Raw genomic sequence first — 20,524 nt, forward strand, 5'->3', positions numbered from 1 at the left:
ATAAAATTTCTATTAATTTTTGTATTAAGCAATTACAGACTTAATGAATCCTCTCCACTTCGCTATAGACCAAAAAAAAAAAAAAAAAAAGATCCAATCCCAAATACTTCATTGTTGAAAAAAAATGCCAAAGCCATAAAAATGAGCACTTGGGCCATAAAAATGCATGATATAATAGATGTCACCTTCTCTTACTCGGCAAAGCAGCTTTCTATAATTTTGTCCTTTGCCTTTCACAGAACAGTAACCTGAAGTTGTTTCAGTGGGGTTTTACTGTGAATAAAATACAAAAATATTCTTTTCCAAGAAGCCGTTAATCTTTCCTCTGCAGCTGATGGCTCTCAGTTTGGGGGAAACCAGGGACATACAGCATCCTGCCACCCAGGTTCCTTCAACTCCCCCAGATTCTCCCTTTGTTTCTCCTCCAGGCCACAGGTAGCAGCAAACAGGCATGAACCTCAGTGCCCCCACTCTGCATCACACTTTCAAAAAATATATTCCTTTCTTTAACCTATCAGTGGGCTCCCCTGGTGGCTCAGTGGTAAAGAATCTGCCTGCCAATGCAGGAGACCCTGATTTGATCCCTGGGTCAGGAAGATCCCCTGAAGGAGGAAATGGCAGCTCACTCCAGTATTCTTGCCTGGAGAATCCCATGGACAGAGGAGCCTAGCAGGCTACAGTCCATGGGGTCGCAAGGAGAGCTGGACATGACTTAGCAACTAAACAGCAACAACCACCTATCAGCATACATTTTAAAAAGTCACTGGCTCAACAACAGGATTAAAAAAATTCAAGTTTAATTCATACCTTCAGCTTTTTCTTCCTTTTTCTGGAAAACCATTTTTCCTGAGCCTTTATTTTAACATACATTGTAAACTTTTATGTTAAAGAAAAATGTATACATTTTCAAATTGTGAGATTTTTAAAGAGAATTTAAGACATATACTCACTTTTTTAAAATTTAAAACTGGGTTCCCGTTGGCACTGGTGGAGGTGAGGGGTGTTTTTAATCCCTTGCTCCTGGCTTTGAAGGTTGGGACTAGTTGGTCCAGAAACTCTGGAAACTTCAAGAGAAATCTACTGAGTGTGTTTTGTTTTTTCTTTATTCTCTGCTTTTGGTGACTGGTGTGCCTAACCGTGTCTGTAGGAGTGTTGTGGAGCCCTCCCTGGCATCAGGGATCAGGAGGCCAGGCCAGCCCATCACCAACACTCTGGGCTTCAGGCCTTTCTGCTGAGCGGTTTCAATACAGAAAGTGCATTTGGATTACAAAATATATATATTTAAAAGATGCATGGAGTTACGCAGATACACAATAAACCTTACTTGTGAATTGATGGATAAGGAAGAGAAACATCAATGAATAGCTCATGGTAATCTCTAATTGTTATGTATCAGCAAAGACTGAGTTTTTTTTTTTTTATTATTAAGTTTTTTTTTAAGATGTATTTATTTTTTGTTGCACTGGGTCTTCGTTGCTGTGAGAGACCTTTCTCTAGCTGTGGTGCTTGAGAGCTTTTCTCTAGTCGTGTCAAGTGGGGGCTAATCTCTAGTTGTGATGTGCAGATTTCTCATTGTGGTGGCTTCTCTTGTTGGGGAGCATGGGTTCTAGGCACACAGGCTTCAATAGCTGCAGGGCATGGGCTTAGTTGCTCCAAGATATGCGGGGTCTTCCCAGACCAGTGATGGAACCCGTGTCTCCTGGATTGGTAGGAGGACTCTTAACCACTAGATCACCAAAGAAGCCTGATAGAGAGTATTTTCAAATGTTTACCTTCTATCCTGCTCCTCATGGGCAACCAGAAAAGTGACCCCAGTTCCAGTCTTTTCCACCCTCTGAACTTCCTTGCAAGAAGCTGCTATGTTAGCTTTCTAGGGCCACTATAACAAATTAGCATGAACCTGTGGCTTGCATGTGAGCGAGCTAAGTCATTTCAGTCATGCCTGACTCTTTGCAACCCCATTGCTGTAACCCACCAGGCTCCTCTGTCCATGGGATTCTCCAGGCAAGAATACTGGAGTGGGTTGCCATGCCCTGCCCCAGGGGATCCTCCCAACCTAGGGATCGAACCCATGTCACTTCCTGCATTGGCAGGTGGGTTCTTTACCACTACCACCACCTGGGAACCCTGAATCTGTAGCTTAAACAATACTAATTTATTATCAGATGGTTCTGTAGGCCAGTTGTCCAAAGTGGCTCTCCCCAGGTGAAGATTAAGGTGTTAGCAGGGTGAGGCTCCATTCTGGAGCCTCTAGAAAGGGCTCTATTTCCTTGCTTATCCGGCTTTAAGAGGTGTCTGCATTCTTTGGCCTTTGCACTCCTTAATCCATCTCCAGAGCAGCAATGATCAACTGACTTCCCCTTCTGCTTCCCTCTCCCCATTTTAATTTGTGATTGCACTGGGCCCACCAAATAGTTTGGGATTACCACCCGTTTTAAGGTAGCTGATTAGCAACCTTCATTCCACTCTGCCAAGGAGAAGGCAATGGCACCCCACTCCAGTACTCTTGCCTGGAAAATCCCATGGACGGAGGATCCTGGTAGGCTGCAGTCCATGGGGTCGCTAAGAGTCACACACGACTGAGCAACTTCACTTTTACTTTTCACTTTCACGCATTGGAGAAGGAAATGGCAACCCACTCCAGTATTCTTGCCTGGGGAATCCCAGGGACAGGGGAGCCTGGTGGGCTGCTGTCTATGGCATTGCCCAGAGTTGGACACGACTGAAGTGACTCAGCAGCAGCAGTAGCAAGGGACTTAGTCATAGGTTCTAGAGATTAAGGTGGGAACAATTAGGGGATTAAGCAGGTATTAGTCTGTCTACCACAGCTATAATGGACCTGGAATCAAAAACCCAGTTCTACCCAGGTAGCCCTGCAAACTGGTTCATTTCTCATTGTGCTCATCTCTTCTGAAAAAATAGCTTCACCGCTATCTCATGAATGGTAGGGAAGGTTAAATTAGACAATATGTGCAAAACTAGCTAAGCACAGAGCCTGGTATGTTCATTTCCATCTTCCCTACCTTCCTCTCAAACATCAGCATCCTAGTGGGGTGGAGAAGGATTTTGGACCCCGGTCCATTACAGCTTCACAGGCTTGCTCCTTGCCTTACACTGCACTTCTTCTATGAGAAAGTCCCACTACTAGGGAACACTGAGCTATGGATGACTTTACAAACATAATTTTATCCCTCATGACTAAGGCAAGCACTTCAAGATTTCACTCTGATAATGATAAGAGATTTATGCTGATCTGGCAGAAAGTCTGAATATTCAAAGGCAGCAGTCATCAACCGTTTTGTCACCAGGGAACCACTTTCACGGAAGACAGTTTTTCCACAGATCAGGGAGGGGCATGGTTTTGGATGATTCATTACAAGTACATGACATTTATGGTGCACTTTATTTCTACTATTATTACATCAGCTCCACCTCAGATCATCAGGCATTGGAGCTCAGAGGTTCAGAACCCCTGTTTAAAGGGATAGCCAGGATTTATCAGCAAATTGTAATTCCAGGGTTGAGCAATCCTCAGTGTGGATCCTGTCAGCAGTTTGGAACTTCCCAAGACCCAGACAATAGTCTCTTTGAATGACATACAAATAAACAGCAAAGTACTACATTTTCCAAAACTCAGCTGTTCCCCTAATTACACAGTAGGAAAATCCCATGGATGGAGGAGCCTGGTAGGCTGCAGTCCATGGGGTCGCTAAGAATCGGACAGGACTGGGCCACTTCACTTTCACTTCTCACTTTCATGCATTGGAGAAGGAAATGGCAACCCACTCCAGTGTTCTTGCCTGGAGAATCCCAGGGTTGGGGGGGCCTGGTGGGCTGCTGTCTATGGGGTCGCACAGAGTCGGACACGACTGAAGCGATTTAGCAGCAGCAGCAGCAACGCTATCTTCAGGACCCTTTTTTAAAAAGATACAAAATAAGATAGTGATGCAGCCTGAAAGGTCACAAAAGGTAAGAGCACCAAGCTCCCTGGCTTAGTAAGGGTAAGTGTAGCAACCTCTAACTGATCAATTAGTCAAGGGTCATAGATGTGCCTGGAGAGCTTCCTATCACCTCCTATGTAAAAGTCACACAAATCCACTTGCTGAATCAGCATCCTCTCAAGTAGAAAATGACTTTGGTTTCAGGTGCCCACATCCTTCTCCCACATTCTGTCATGAGAAGAGGGGAAGAAACAAGAAAACCATCCCCTAATGATGACAACCTAGTTCCTCTCATTCTCTTGGCAGTGGTAACAGTGTGAGGGATCTGGAGCATCAGGGTCTCACTGGGGAGTAATTAAGTAATTAGAAAGAGGAAATAATTGATTTGTGTGCTACAGAGATGTCAACAAACCCACATTTCAAAACAACTCATTATCTATATAACCTTGACATCCTATAACTTTAAAAAAATCAGATTGTTTACATTGACTAAAATTTATCTTACAATATTTAAATAGGATTTCTTACCAATGAGAGCATTGGGGGTTGGGGGGGATATGTGTGTTAGGGGAGAAGAATGAAAAAGGGAAGGAAACTCATTCTACTTTTTTCCTCCTAAACAGCAACGAGGAGAAAAGTGTTTCTGGGAAATACCAAGGAAACTGATGGTGCAAGCCAACTATCTTCCAAGTGACTTCACACTTTACAAAGTATGCACTTCACTTCTCATATCTACCTGTATGGTATCTGTCACTTCCACTTTCTATTAGGGAAGATGATTCCGTGGTCATTGGACTATGGATCCTTTGAACATCCTGTTGAGGAGGGGAACTCGCTATGACATCATCCAGAGAATATCATTCGGTGAGGTGTCCTCTCCTGGGCTCAATCTCTGGGGTCTCTCTCTAGGTGAAGATTTTTCTTGGCCAGCACTTGTTCAGTTGTGTTCTCAGAATCTAGCATTCTCCCCTAGACCCTCCAAAAGGTCTCACCCTGCTGACTCCTTGATATCAGCCCAGTAGGACTCTGACCGCTAAGACTAAGAGAGAGTCTGTCTGTGTTGTTTAACATCACCACATCTGGAAGTGATGTGCCGCTGTAAACAAAAACCTAAAAACACAGAAGTGGCTTTGGAATTGGCCAATGGGCAGAGGCTAGAAGAATTTTGAGGAGGATGATAGGAAAAACATAGATTGGATTTCCCTGGTGGTCCAGTGGTTAAGACTCCCAGCCTCCACTGCTGGCTGGCACAGGTTCCAGCCGTGCTTGGGGAACTAAGATCCCACATGCTCAGTGGTGCGGCCAAAATGAATAAATAAATAAAGTAGTTTAAAAATAAAGTATCAATAATTTGTTCCTCTAAAAAAAAAATTGATCGCCTTGCCATTGCAAGGAGAAATATGGATATCAACAATTCCACTAGTGAGAACTCAGAAGGAACATATATTGAAACAATTATCTTAAAGAACACTTACTTTGTCACAAATAAACTGTAAGTAGAAATACAAACATTAAGGGCACTGCTGCTGAGGGCTCAGGTGAAATGAGGAACCTGTTACTGGAAATGGGAGAAAATGGATCTTAATCATATAGCTACAGAAAGTTTAGTCACAGTGTGTCCTGCAGTTATGTGGAAAGTAGATTTCGTAAACAGTGAATTTGGCTATTTAGCTGGGGAGATTTTTAAGCAAAGTGTTGAAAGGACAGACTGGTTTCTTCTTGTTGCTTATATGAGCATGAGAGGAAAGATACAGATTAAGGGAAAACTGTTAAGCATTGTACAAAGGACACAGGAACTAATTTGGGGAAAATTCTCAGCCTATCCAGATTGCAAGAGACCCTAAAACTAGAAGATTCACTGTCAGGAAAGAGTGCTCCGAAGGGAAAGTCAAGGATGTGGCTGGGACAAGTTTTGCTAGTGCCTGGGAAGAATCAGGGCTTCCCTGCAATGCAGGAGATGTGGGTTTGATCCCTGGGTCGGGAAGATCCCCTGGAGGAGGGCTCAGTAATTCACTCCAGTAGTCTTGCCTGGAGAATCCCATGGACAGAGGAGCCTGGTGGGCTACAGTCCATAGGGTCGCAGAGAATCAAACACAACTGAAGCAACTTAGCATGCACACAGGGGAAGAGTCAAAAGGTTGACATGTTCAGTCATACACGTTCATTCATATATAATTAGTCATCGAAAACATTAGGAACGTAACTCATGTTTTCCCTCAGGCATCTCAGAAGAAGCCAGGAATATAAATGGTGTTACCCAGAAAATATCTGTGCAAAAGCCTCTTGTCTGACGGAATAAATCGCTACGACATACATGGGAGACCCACAAGGTTCTTGGGAATTTTTGTCCCAGCACAGATCATACCCAGAGGCCCACACCTGATTTAGATGATTGAAATAATGAAACTTGGGACTTCTAAGCTGATGAAATTTAGATGAGATTTTGAGCTTTGATTTGATGCCGTAATTGTTAGAGAATTTTATGGATGTTGCCATAGGGTGGTTATATTGTGCATGTAAAATGGACGTAAATCTCTGGAGGTCAGAGGGAGCTCTGTGATAGGAAGAACAGCGTCCCCCAAAGATGTCCATGTCTTAATTCCTAAAACCAAAGATGTCCATGTCTTAATCCTTAATCCCTAACCTCAATATGTTACCTAACATGGCAAAAAGGACTTTGCCAATGTGACTGAATTGAGGACCTTGAGATGGGAAGATTATCCTGGGTGGTTCAATGCAGTCACAAAGGTTCTCAGCAGAAAGGAGTGTCATAATAGGAAAAAAGAGATTTGAGTTCTGGTGGCCTCTAGAAGCTGGAAGAAGGAAGGAGATGGATTCTCTTGTCGATCCACCATAAGGATGCAGCCTACTAACACCTTGATTGGTGAGTAACACCCATTTTCTGACTTCTCATATCCTGAACTGTAAGATTAAAAAACCTGTGTTACACATGTAAAGATCCTGCATGCTACAACTAAGATCCGGCGTAATCAGATAAATAAATATTTTAAAAATCTGTTACTGCCCTCTCCCCATGACATTTTCTATAAACACTTTCCCCTATTGATTATAAAGTTTTTGATTCTGTTTTATGGGTCCTCTTCAGGAAACATGATATTTAGTGCCACTTTTATCTCATTTAAAACAATTTAACAATTTTATATTTATTTTATATTTTTTGGTAGGACTGATTTTTGTCCTTTTTACAAGGGATGGGGAAGTAGGGAAAGAACAACAGAGATGGGTTTGTTTTCAACTCTGTCTTGCTACACATACTCTGTATTTATATAATGTTGTCTTCTAAAATATATTGGAAAGTATCTGTACTTAAGTCTATTATTAGTAGACAGTGATTTTTTTTAAATGTAGCTAATTACTGGACAAAAACATATCACATGTTATTAATGATGTTCTGGAAATGAATTGGATTTCCTAGCACCACTCAAATCATATCTTCTAAGTTAGGATCCTACCACTACCACTGATCCAGAATGCTGGTTCTTTGAAAAAGAAAAAATGATTAAAAACATTTCAAAATAATTTTTCAAAGTTTTATTTAAACGTATTGTTTATTTTGTATTATGAAAAAAAGGCATATGCATTTTGACAATTTGAAAATATAAGCATAAAATAGGAGATAAAAAATCATCCCATAAAAAGAAATCACCTAGATACAATCACTGTTAGAAATCTGGGTTTAGCTTCTTGTTAATGATGCAGTAGGACTTCTTAGGTGGCTCAGTGGTAAGAACCTGCCTGCCAATGCAGGAGATATGAGTTCAATCCCTGGATCAGGAAGATCCCCTGAAGAAGGAATGGCAACCCTCTCCAGTATTCTTGTCTGGGAAATTCCATGGACAGAGAGAAGCCTGGTGGGTCACAAAGAGTCAGACACAGCAAGAATGGTGAAGTAGCTTAAAATAACCTAACATTTTCACAGATAATAAAATACAAAATAAACAAACAAAAAATTGTTTTAAATGCGCTAAAGAGCAAGCAAAAGAAGGCAGATGCTGAAGGGAAGTCACCCCTTAAACAACAGACTCATAATGAATTAGGTCCAGGGTACACAGCATTTCCTCTCATACATCTGCAAGAGGGAGAGACAGCTGAAACTCAAGCAAAATGCTACAATATTACTGGTCGAGGTGTCAGAGTTTGGGGTTGGAAGTGGGTATAAATCCAGAAGAGAAACCTAGAAAAATATGCATATAATCACCCCTCAAATTGTTGGCCACACTCAGAAGTGTGGATCTGTGGAGATTTCAAAGAGCCTTTTGGAAGGAATCAGTTGGAAGATTCAAAGAACTGAGCGGAGGTTTCAGGTGCTGCCTACTGCTTGGGGGACAAGAGTTTAGGGTTTGAATCCTATCAAACAAAAGACGCTTAGAAAATATCCTGAGCTTTTCATGTGTGTGTTAGTCACTCAGTCATGTCCGACTCTTTGTGACCCCATGAACTGTAGCCCATCAGGCTCCTCTGTCCATTGGATTTCCCTGGCAATCCCATTAGAAGTGGATTTCCCAGTATATGGAGCTTTTCATAGACTTTATTAAAAAATAAAGCTAAGCTTCCCAAATTCAAGAGAAATACATCTGCACTCTAAAACAAAATTCAACACTCTTCAGGGCAAGACAAACATTCAGAATCTAGAAAGCTGGGTTTATAAACCAACAGACCGGCCACATCCGATACAGGTGAAGATATAGAGCAACTGGAACTCCTGTATAGTATGCACTGGTGGAAGTGTTACAAACAGTATACTTTGGAAAAGTGGCATTTTCCAAGACAGTTATAAGTCTTTACCCCATGACCCATCAACCTTCTCAAAGGTTTCAGGATTTTAACCCAATAAATAACTAAATATATGCCCACAAAGAGTCTTAGAATGTGTGTACATGCGAGCTCAGTCACTTCAGTGGTATCCAACTCTTTTGTGACCCCATGGACTACAGCCTGCCAAGCTCCTCTGTCTGAGATTTCCCAGGAAAGAATACTGGACTGGTTGCCATTTCCTTCTCCAGGAGATCTTCCCCACCCAAGGATCAAACCTGAGTCTCCTGCTTGGCAGGCAGATGCTTTACCAGTAAGCCGCCTGGAACGCCCCTTCCCCTACATAGAAAAGAACTAAAATCATTAACTTGAGATGTCTATTTTTTTGTGATTAGCAGTAACCTTTCGATGTACATGGATTTTTCTTCCCCCCAGCAAAAATTCCTATATATCCTGGCTCCTCCCTTGCCTTTTCAGAACAGTTCCTCAGAGCTATGTGAAAGGCTGTCTATTGGGCTATATAGTTTTCATAAGGTTCCAGATACAACATAACTTATAACTTTAGGTTGTGCACTTCTCTTCAGTTGACAATAGCTATGGCACTTCGCTCTTCTGCTGAGCAAACATGAAGCCATTATTACTCAAACATTTGATTAAGTGATCAAAGAAAGCCACTCCATGACTATTACAAAGTCAAAAATGAGATCAATCCATAATCACATCTAAATATTGACAGAAATCATGTCTAAATACTGACAGAAACAACGGTCTAAATCAATAAAACGACTAAATATCCCCCAAACATTACTAATTCTAGTGTCTGTTGCTTTTTCACTAATTACTGATTCAGCCTCAATGCATTCCTCTTGCCTCATCAAGGAGACTTACCAAGATGTCCAACCACAGACTAGCCTCGACCATCTGAGAGTATCTTACCAACAGAACAAAACCTTGCTTCCTTGAACTGTCCCCAAAATCACATAACACAACCCAAATCCCATAAATAGGTCCTTTCTAACACTCTTAGCCAGAATGAATGGTGTGTGTTCTTTCTCACAGCAATAAGCAATAATTCAACTCATTCCACTACAGATGTGTTCCCAGTGGTCTTCGGCTGGACGTCATTGAACCATGTACATGAACATATTCTATTTTGTAAGTTTGTTCACTTACTGTATCTTGAATGTAGATTTCTATGTCTTCATCATGGCTACGTAAGTTTCTATGACTCCGATTTGCAATAATTTTTTTAACTAAAACAGTATTTTTTGGAAACCAGTTTTTTTCTAGCATCTCACTGTTATAAGTAGCCCTAATGAGCACAGTGCTAATTAAATCTTTAAGGACCTTCATGACTACTTCCCCAGGAGAAATTCCTTTAAATAAAATTACTGGAATTACTGCTTCAAGAGATATGAAACATAATACTACATTGCACTCTCATCTGAATATAAAACCTTAGGAGCTACTACTGTAGGACTGTCAGTGTTTAAATCCACTTCAAACAGGCTAGATGTCTATCAACTCTCAGTTTCACTCTTATCAATTCTGTGTTGTGCTGTGGCCATGCTTAGTCACTCAGTTGCGTCCGACTCTTTGCAACCCCATGGACCGTAGTCCACCAGCTCCTCTGTCCATGGGGATTCTCCAGGCAAGAATACTGGAGTGAGCTGCCATGCTCTCCTCCACAGGATCTTCCCAATACAGGGATCGAACCCAGGTCTCCCACATCGCAGGAGGACTCTCCAAGGTCTTATCAACTCTGATGGTCCTTTGTCCTCAACAAACTAGACTTCTCAGCAGCATCTGACACAGATAACTCCCTTACCTGTTTAACATGTTTCTATCTCGTTTCCAGGATACTACATTCACTGGGTTTTCTTCCCATGCCATTGGCCGCTCCTTCTCAGTCTTCTTTGGTGATCTTCTTCTGCCCGGCTCTTCAATAAGGAGAATGCCCTGGGACCCCTGCTTCTTCATCATTCTTTCACAAGGTGACCAATCTTATTCATGACTTTATGTTCCATTTTCATATTTGTGACTTTTATAATTCAATATCCTCCCTGGACCTTGCCACCAAGCACCAGAAACAGACTTCTCTACTGATCTAACATGTCCCCAACAAAATCACTGATCTCCCCAACTTCCCCACCTGACCGAGATCCACCCAGATGATCAGACAAAAAACAAGGGAGAGGGAAAAAAAGCTACAAAGAACCTAGTGGTATGAAAAAGCGACGCAGCAAGAAAAGACAAATAGATTTCAAAGTGAGTGCTTTTATGTTCCATTCTCCTTCCCTTTTTCAAATCAGATAACCAAGTGACGCACTTCTGGGTTTTGCTGTTGTTAATATGCTGTTTTTTCTGTTCTAATAAAAATAACAGAATAAGTGTATAAAATACACACTACAACCTCGCTGCTGTGCTTAGTCGTTCAGTTGTGTGGGACTCTTTCCACACTCTGTGGGACCCATGTATTGCAGACCACCAGGCTCCTCTGTCCATGGGATTCTCCAGGCAAGAATACTGGAGTGGGTTGCTATGCCCTCCTTCAGGGGACCATTCCCAACCCAGGGATTGAACCCAGGTCTCCCCAGTCACAGGAGGATTCTTTACAGTCTGAGCCGCCAGGGAAGCCCAAGAAACCGAAGTGGGTAGCCTATCCCTTCTGGAGATCTTCCTCACCCAGGAATCGAACCCGTGTCTCCTGCACTGCAGGCAGATTCCTTACCAGCTGAGCTACCAGGGAAGCCCCTGCAAGCTCACTAAGTACCCACAAAAATCCCAGGGGTTGCTATTCTTTTTTCCAGATGCCGGCCAGTGGTAAACTGAGTCCCAGAGAGGCAGCCAGAGGTACTGTTCATACCATACACTGGGATTTTCCTAAAACATTTCACTTTTAACAAAATGAAACATAATTCCCCTCCTGAGATACTTCGCAGGCTAGGCCACAAAGCATCAACTCACTGCAGCAAGGCACCAAAACGTGTCTGGAAACCATGCGTGACACCTACAGTGTAATACCGCAACCCCAGGGCTGACTACAACCGAGCCTGGAGCAGCGAATCGAATTCGAATTTGGTGCCCACGCTTGCACACGGTCTGCGCGTGCCTGAGAAAGAGGCAGGGGAAGCTTTGTGTCAACACCCGACCCCCAGAGACGCCGGCGTGCCCACAAATTGTGAGCCCGCGCGCCGGGGATGGTGGAGGGCGCTCTGGGCCCAGGACGCATGCGTGGCCCGGGCTGGCGCGGGCTCGGCGGGGCGCTTACCTGGTGCGCCGCGCGCTCAGGCACAAGACCAGCAGCAGCAGGCCCGCGGCGAGGGCCAGGCCCGGGGAGCCGAGCGACTGCGGCAGCCACGGCTCCGGCCAGAAGCCACCCATGCCCGCGCTCATGTCTTCCGCTGTCCCGACTGCGCGCAGATCAGGGTAGCCGGGGTCTCTCTCTCCGAGTGGCGCGGCTCCGCGACTCTGCAAGGGCCCAGGAGGCTGGCCAGGCCGTGGCGCCGCCTGGGTGTCACCGAGGGCCGAGTCTCAAAGTTCCCGGACTCGCCTCCCCCGGTACCCCCCCCGCCGCTCCCCCCCCGGCTCACCCACACGCACCGCCCCGCTCGGCCGTCGCCTCCCGCCTGGCGCTTCTGGAACGCGGCGCGGCTCCCCCCACCCCCGCCCCACCTCGACCCCACCCCCAGCCCTCAGTCGCCCCCCGGGGGTAGGAAGGAAAAAGGGCTAGAGCCGAGGGGGAAGGGGCTGAGATTTCCCCGGCTGGATCCGCTAAAGGCCCAAGAGAAGGGGATTTCAGTTTTGAGCTGGAAGTGAGTCGCTTGCGTCTGGCATCCCTTAGTCCGCGCCCCCGGCCGGAGGGACCGCGCTGGCCCTCGAGGAGGTTTGGGACTGTGCCCGCTGCGCTTGGGCCCCGGCGACCACTTAGAAATCCCCACGCGCCTCCCCCACCCCCCGCCCCTGTCCATCCGGCGGGGTGCCTGCGGGTCGCGCTGCCCTCCGCCCGCCTGCTCTACGCCGCGCTCCCTCCCGCGCTTGCTGGGCGCCCAGGCCAGTCCCAGGGGCTCGAAAGCCAGGGACCCGGATGGGACCCTCCAGAAGCCCTGATGGGGCAAGCCTTCCGGAAGACAGAAGACATGTGAAACGAGCTGTTACAAAAGGACGCTAAGGTATAACCACAGCAGAAGTGGTACAAGCCCCACAAGTTGTCCTTAGGATAAGGGAGAAACTTTTGAAAGATCTTTTCCTCAGTAATGATCATTCGCGTTGCTTGACGCATGTGTATTTACCCTCCACACCGAACTTGGAGCAGTACTTCTTTTGTGTTAGAGAACATACAGGGCTTCCCAGGTGTCTTAGTGGTAAAGAATCTGCCTGACCATGCAGGAGCCTCAGGAGACTTGGGTTCTATCCCTGTGTCCGGAAGATCCCTGGAGTAGGAAATGGCAACCCACTCCAGTATTCTTGCCTGGAGAATCCCATGGACAGAGGAACCTGGTGGCCTATAGGCCATGGGGTCGCAAAGACTCCCACATGACTGAGCAGGTATGCAAGAGAAAATATAATGAGGCTCAGGTTAAGGGCTTCCCTGGGGCTCAAACTGGAAAGAGTCTGCCTGCAATGCCAGAGACCCTGTCAGATCCCTGGGTCAGGAAGATCCCCTGGAGAAGGAAATGGTGACCCACTCCAGTATCTTTGCCAGGGGAATCCCATGTACAGAGGATCCTGGTGGCCTACAGTCCATGGGGTCACAAAGAGTCTGACAGGACTGAGTGACTAACACTTTAACTTTCAGGTGAAGTAACTTACCCCTGGCCACCCAGTTAAGTAACTGATAACCATTCTAACCAGGACTATTCCAGTGCCATCATGCTCTTTCCTTTAGGTAAGATTTTTACTTCACTGTTCTCCACACTATTACAGTGGCCTCAAAACTGGTCTCCATACCTCTGACCTTTGAGTTTTCCTGCCTGTCTCCCAGTTGCCACATCCCTGCAACACAGACTTATCCAGCTTTGATCCTGTTCAAAACTCTCACTGGTTGCCTTTGTGATAAAGTCATTAATCTTGGACCTGAAATGAGAAACCCTCCACAATCTGCCTCCATCCATGGCTAGGACAGGTCTGTATACTGGAATGGTTGAGCCACTGTGTCCCTCACGGTCTTTTCACACCTTTGTTTATGATGTTTGCAACCTGAAAAAGTTTCCCCTCTCCCCTAAATTCTATTATACCTACCTGTCAAGACCCAGCCCAAATACCACTTCCTGGTAGAAATTACTACCAAGTCTTATAATTAATCTTTCCCTCTTCCAGACTGTTAACACTCTCTGCTTTTCATCCAGGAATCAAACCCGAGTCTCCTGCGTCTCCTGCATTGTCAGGCAGGTTCTTTACCACTGAGCCACGAGGGAAACCCTATATGTTCTCTAACACAATGCTGAAAATTGCGTTCCAAGTTTGGTGTGGAGCGTAAATACACATGTGTGAATTTTCACATTTCACATTTTCCCAAGGCGAGTTACTTTTGTCTCACCTGCTATAGAAGGTGAGAACACGCTTTTAGACAACCTTGTCTGCACCTACACTCTGCCCCTTACTGCCCTAGTCCCCGACCCTGGAGTTGAGATAATGTATTAGGTTGGCCAAAAGGTTTCTTCAGTTTTTATGTAAAAATGAAAGAAACATTTTTCATTTTCGCCAAGAACTTTACTGAACAGTGTATTCACTGTTTTGTTCCACTACCTTCTGCCGTTTTTCAGCAACTTTGTAATTCCATCTTCCCAAATCCTTTTATCTTTTTGAGCAAAGAACTGTTCCAGGTGCCTTTTACAGTCTTCCAGGGAATGGAAATTTTTTTCCACTAAGAGAATTTTGTAAAGACTGAAATAAATGGAAAACTGAAGGTACCATGTGTGGTGAACGCATTGGGTGAATCAGAGCTTCCCAGCTAAGCTTTAACCATTTTTGCCTGGTCATCAAAGAAACACGTGGTCTTGTGGTATTCTGATGGAAGATTATGTGTTTTCTGTCAATTAATTCCAGACACTTTTCTTTGATGCTACTTTCAGTTTGGTCTAATTGGGATCAGTACTTGTTGGAATTAATCATTTGGTTTTCCAGAAAGAAAGTGAAAGTTGCTCTGTCATGTCTGACTCTTTGCGACCCTATGGACCATACAGACCATGGAATTCTCCAGGTCAGAATACTGGAGTGGGTAGTCATTCCCTTCTCCAGAGGATCTTCTCAACCCAGGGATCAAACCCAGGTCTCCCGCATTGCGGGCAGATTCTTTACCAGCTGAGCCACAGTGAAGCCCTTGGTTTTCCAGAATATTAGAAGACTGTCTTCCAATCCCCTATATACACAATATCACCTTCTTTGGTTGGAGACCAACCTTTGGTGTGGTTGGTGGTGGTTCATTTCGCTTGCCCCACAATCTCTTCTGTCCTATATTTTTGTACAATATCCACTTTTCATCCCCTGTCACAATTTGATTTAAAAACAACATGTTTTCATTACATTTAAGTACAGAATTGCATGCAGAAATACTATCAAGAACTTTTTGGAACAGAAATTCAAAGTGATGAACCTAATGAAACTGTTGCAAATGATTTTCAGGGCTTGATCTGGATATTTTGAGTGTGTCATCTATTTCCCACATGACATAAGGTTGATTGTGTTCAATTAATGTCTTGATTTGATCACTATCAACTTCAACTGGTCTTCTGGAGCATGGAGCATCAACCAGCGAGAAATCTCCACTTTTGACCCATTTGATCAGTCACCGCACTTTCTCCATATCCTTCAAGAAATAATAAAGCATAATATATCAATGTTGCTTTTTTTCCACCTTCAATATTAAAATGGTTATACAAAAATTCACCCTTTATTTTTAATGCAGGCTGATATTGTTGTCACAATACAATCTAACAAAATTGTTTCTAATGAAGTTAAAGACAACGAAACACTTCTAGAGTCATCTTACAGAAAAAAAAACAAATGAACTTTTTGGCTAACCTAATAGTTGGAATGACTTTGCATGTGCCTGGCCCTTAGTTCATGGTCCAGAACTGAATTACTTGTGTTGCTGTGCTTGGCCTTAAAACTGGGAATGTCTGGGCAAGCAGGAGAACTCTAATGTTTTTGAGCTTCTTTATCTTGTGCTTTTATTACAGGGTTTTTCTACTGCCCCTCCTATCTCCTGTCATAGATTCAGTTTTCCAGGAAGTCAGCATATAGTGAGCCAACAGCTATCCTGTCTCCTCCGAGAAAAAGCAAATTGGTTTCCATCACTACCTGGCCGGCAGAATCAGTTTACAGGATGGTATGTATCAATGCCTCACCTTTCTGTATCCACTGAAGAAAAGCCCTCTCACTAATTTTCACAAGAAGCCTCAGCTTTTATACTTCCGTTTTTCATTTGACTCCTGGATGACTCTTCTGTTTGAAAAGATAGGTTAAAATGTTCAACATTAGTTTATTGAATGTTTACCATGGGCAAGGCACCGTGCTAAACTTTTTATTTTATAACATTAATAACAGACAATGCCAGCAGTTAATCACAGTGTCTTAGGTAGGTGGAAGGAGGAAGACTGCACTGTCAACCCATTGAATATGGTTGGCAACTGGGTCATCTTCCTGTGATAGCGCTATAGTATCTTACTTAGAATGCTTTATGGCAGGGGTTCCCAACCTCCAGGCCTTGGACTGGTACCTCCTGTTAGATCAGTGAAAGCATTAAATTAGAAATAAAGTGCACAATAAATGTAATGTGCTTGAATCATCCCCCAGACCATCCCCACTCTGAAACTAGTCCCTCGTGCCAAAAATGGTTGGCGACCACTGCTTTATGGTATATACTTAATACATTTTGAATATGTGTTTCTCTTAGGTTTGCCATTTCTGCTAAAAGGGGACTCCATACTGTAAACTGGGGCTTCTGTGGTGACTCAGATGGTAAAGAATCTGCCTGCAACGCAGGAGACCTGGGTTCGATCCCTGGGTCAGGAACATCCCCTGAAGAAGGGAATGGCAACCCGCTCTAGTATTTTTGCCTGGAGAATCCCACGGACAGAGGAACCTGATGGGCTACAGTCCATGGGGTTGCAAAGAATCAGACATGACTGAGTGACTAGCACACACATACTGTAAACTAACCTGGTTGAAATAAAATCTAAAGACCTCTTTGATTCCCCTTTTGCTTTTGTTACCCTGTGTCAACATCACTATATTCAATCCAGTTCAATTTATTTTACTTCCAAAGCATGCCTCGATTTCCATCACTTCTCTGACAGAGATGACTAGTTGACCTACCATGTCTGCCCATTCCTCCTCATAAGGGTCCTCAATTTTTAACTCAGCACATGGCTGTCCATTACAAAGACTGCTTTCTCAGCCTTCCTTGTATAGGTAGGTAGATATAACCCTGTGACCGAATTCTCACCAGTATGCCAAGTTTAAGGTATTACTTCAGATAAGCATCCTAAATAGGCATGGCCAGGCGCTTTACTTCCGTTCTCTTTTCTGCTATTTAGAATATAGACACTATGCCTGGAAGCCAGGCAGCCATTGGAGCATGTATAAGTATATCCCAAATATTACATTCAGTGTTGTTTGTTGTTTATATGAAATTCAGATTTAATGGGATCCTTTGTGTTTTTTGCTACATCCGGTAACTAGCTTAATTTCAACACAAGTTCATAAGGCATCCATGTAAGGCAACAGTAAAATTCTAGTTGCCCAACATCCCCTTCAGAAATCAGCCAAAAATTTCTCCTTCAAACACTGGCTACCAACATTAGTGTCTTATGTACATTGGCTCTGCTAATTACACCAGAATCAACAGTTAGGTCTAAAGGTCATGGGGTGGCCTTTAGATTTTGAAAGACCCAGATATGGAAATGTTTTCAGAATAGATAGCAACTAACAATGGCAACCCACTCCAGTACTCTTGCCTGGGAAATCCCATGGGCAGAGGAGCCTGGTAGGCTGCAGTCCATGGGGTCGCTAAGAGTCAGACATGACTGAGCGACTTCATTTTCACTTTTCAGTTTCATGCATTGGAGAAGGAAATGGCAACCCACTCCCGTGTTCTTGCCTGGAGAATCCCAGGGATGGGGGAGCCTGGTGGGCTGCCGTCTATGAAGTCGCACATAGTCGGACACGATTGAAGCAACTTAGCGGCAGCAGCAGCAGCCTAATCATCTATCTTCAGAAAATACTGATTATGAATCACATGGAGAGAGAAAAATACCTGCAAAAACAGAAGTAGGACCAGAGGAAGTAAAGAGAGAGGGTGCTAAACTGGAGTCTCTAAAGGAACAGCCATAAAGGTCCAGATGACAGGGTGTACCCCAAAGCCTTCTGCCTCCAGCCCAGCTGACCCTTATCCACCAGGTGGTCTAAACTGTCTGCCTTTTTTGCTGTCCTCTTTCTAATCTATGATTAAGGCTTGAATCTTGGCCCTGCTTCCCTTGAGGCCTTCTCTTTTACATAAAGCATGTTTGGAAATCACCCAAACTTGAAAAATGGCCTTGTCCCTGCATTTCAATGTCTATGTCCTAATCCCCCTGCTCTGTTTTGTTTTGTTTTTGACTGCTTGACTGTGGGATCTTAGTTCCCCAATCAGGGATTGAACCCAGGCTGTATGGCAGTAAAAGTTTGGAGTCCTAACCCCTGGACCACCAGGGAATTCCCAGTCCTGCTGTGACTTTGAAAATACAAATACATTGGCTTGAGACCTCCCAATCCACCCTTATGTGATTGAGACCTCCGAGTCCACCCCTATGTGGTCAGTAACTTCTGTTTAGTGCACATTGTGTCCATGGCCCTATGCCCAGCCTTCCAGAGCTGTAAAAGTGGCTGAGATTGTTCTTCTTTCAAAGAGCTGGATCTAAGAGGACTAGAAGGGTTGACATTGGAAGGAAGGAAGAAAGGAGGCTGGTCAACATGAGATTGTGGGGTGAGATAAGGAAATTTTAAAACATGCACCCATATGGCTGCAATCTTCTGAGTTACTGGGAAACAAATAATGTGTTGGGAAAAGGGGGGCTTGTGGGCTCCAGTTATTGGGAAACATTTGAAAGTCCCACTGTGGGAACTGACAAAGAAGAATTCCACATATTCTCTTTTTTAAAAAAAATTGGCAGTCTTTTAGAAGCAGGTTTGAGTACTCAAGCCTGCAAGTTCCTGTTAACTTTCGACATAAAACATAGATTGAGTTTGAGTCATATCTTTAAAAAAGAATGACTGTAGTTACCATTCTCCCCTTCCTCATGAGTTTTGTCTTAACTAACCTTGACTTCCTACCCCCCTGTTAGAATTAAGACTGCTTCTGGGCCAGAGAGTAAAGCAGAGGAAGGGAAGGAAATGAGGACCTGCCGTGTGCCAGGTACTGCTTCGTGTTTTACTCACATGTTTTTCCTGGTCTTCAAAACCAGCCTCTGATGTAGGCATTACTATGTGTTAGAGGCAAAAGAAAACTAGGCTTCCCAGGTGGTGCTAGCAGTTAAAAAAACCCACCTGCCAGTGCAGGAGACATGAGACATGGTTCAATCCCTGGGTCAGGAAGGTCCACTGAAGGAGGGCATGGCAACCCACTCCAGTATTGCCTGTAGAATCCAATGGACAGAGGAGCCTGGTGGGTTACGGTTGATAGGGTCCCGAAGAGTCGGACACAACTGAAGTGACTTAGCATGCACACAAAAGAAAACCAAGACTCAAAAGAGTTTCAGGTTACCCGTGATTATTCAGCTTGTACTATAGAGTAATCTCTCCTTCCAGAGTACCATCCTGTCTTCTTTAGAGCTTTCTTTCACGAACCTTTCCCACCCAATCCTTCTGGCCTCCATTTTTAGGGATACTATTTTTACCCTGAGCTGTCCATAACCATAACACCCCACAAGGACAATTGGTTCTCTGCTTTATACCTTGGCCTACCTTAGAGCTCTCTCATTAGCTCAGAGGCTAGTTTTGGTTTTTCCATCTGAAAAATGGCAGAAGACTGCTTTCCCTGTAGATTTATGAGAATGAAATTGCGAGCAGTAAATAAATGACAGTCAAAATGCCTGGTGCTTCTCCTTTTTTTTTTTTTTTCATATTTGAGCACCTTCTGCTCCATTGGCAGAGGGTGTAAGTAGAAATGAGCTTATCAGACGAGTTCAGCCCAGCTAAGGTGTTAGCTTGTTGATAATTACTTCTGCCCAATTAAAATGTAAAATGTGCCATTTCTTGTTTGCTAAAGGTGGCTATTCTGATTACATCTGAGACAGTATGTATATATACATACATATATATATATACACACACACACACACACATATATATATATATATCCTGAGACTGCTGTTAGTATTGTTTAGTTATCACATAGTAAATAGCAAGGCACCTCAGCTGTTGGCCCTGGACCTGACCAAAAATATCTTAAATCACAAATGCTTCCTCTTATTCTTTCTTTAAAATTAAAAAAATTGCACTTATTTTTCCTTTAGTTTCTCTTTCTCCTAAGAAGCCAGTTTATAATGTCAACCTAGCATTCACTTTACACATACAGACATGGCAAGCAAGAATGCTTATTGAAAAAAAAAAAATTGCTGTTGACTGAAGAGTGACCCAATAGTAGAGACCATTGTTAAATGTAAATCTTTTTCTTAATAAAGTACAATTTTAGGTAAGGCCTGGATGTAATTATTTTGAAGCAGCTTTAAAAATGGTGGAACAGATGGCTCTGATTATCTCCAAGAGGAAGGAAAAGATTCAAGAGTTTTGTCATTTCTTGTTTAATAGTCTTGGCATTCCTTATTCAC

The 20,524-nt window shown here is 43.7% G+C and overlaps 1 protein-coding gene and 1 long non-coding RNA gene across 2 annotated transcripts in view; one reads left to right on the forward strand and one right to left on the reverse strand.

The window, feature by feature from the left end:
- The window catches only part of LOC101119648 (cytochrome P450 7B1), a 173,745-nt gene extending 161,497 nt beyond the window's left edge, over nt 1–12,248 (reverse strand). The window contains exon 1 of the mRNA XM_004011703.5: nt 11,986–12,248. Coding sequence (XP_004011752.1) covers nt 11,986–12,110 — 125 coding nt within the window. The 5' untranslated portion in view covers nt 12,111–12,248. The remainder of the gene's footprint in view (nt 1–11,985) is intronic.
- On the forward strand, nt 11,988–16,909 carry LOC105609787 (uncharacterized). The gene is made up of 3 exons (XR_001042693.5): nt 11,988–12,886; nt 15,896–16,044; nt 16,612–16,909. It is a non-coding gene; the product is annotated as an uncharacterized LOC105609787 (long non-coding RNA).
- Nucleotides 16,910–20,524: the final 3,615 nt, after the last annotated feature.

This window comes from Ovis aries, chromosome 9, assembly GCF_016772045.2.
Source record: "Ovis aries strain OAR_USU_Benz2616 breed Rambouillet chromosome 9, ARS-UI_Ramb_v3.0, whole genome shotgun sequence".
Classification (NCBI taxonomy): domain Eukaryota; kingdom Metazoa; phylum Chordata; class Mammalia; order Artiodactyla; family Bovidae; genus Ovis; species Ovis aries.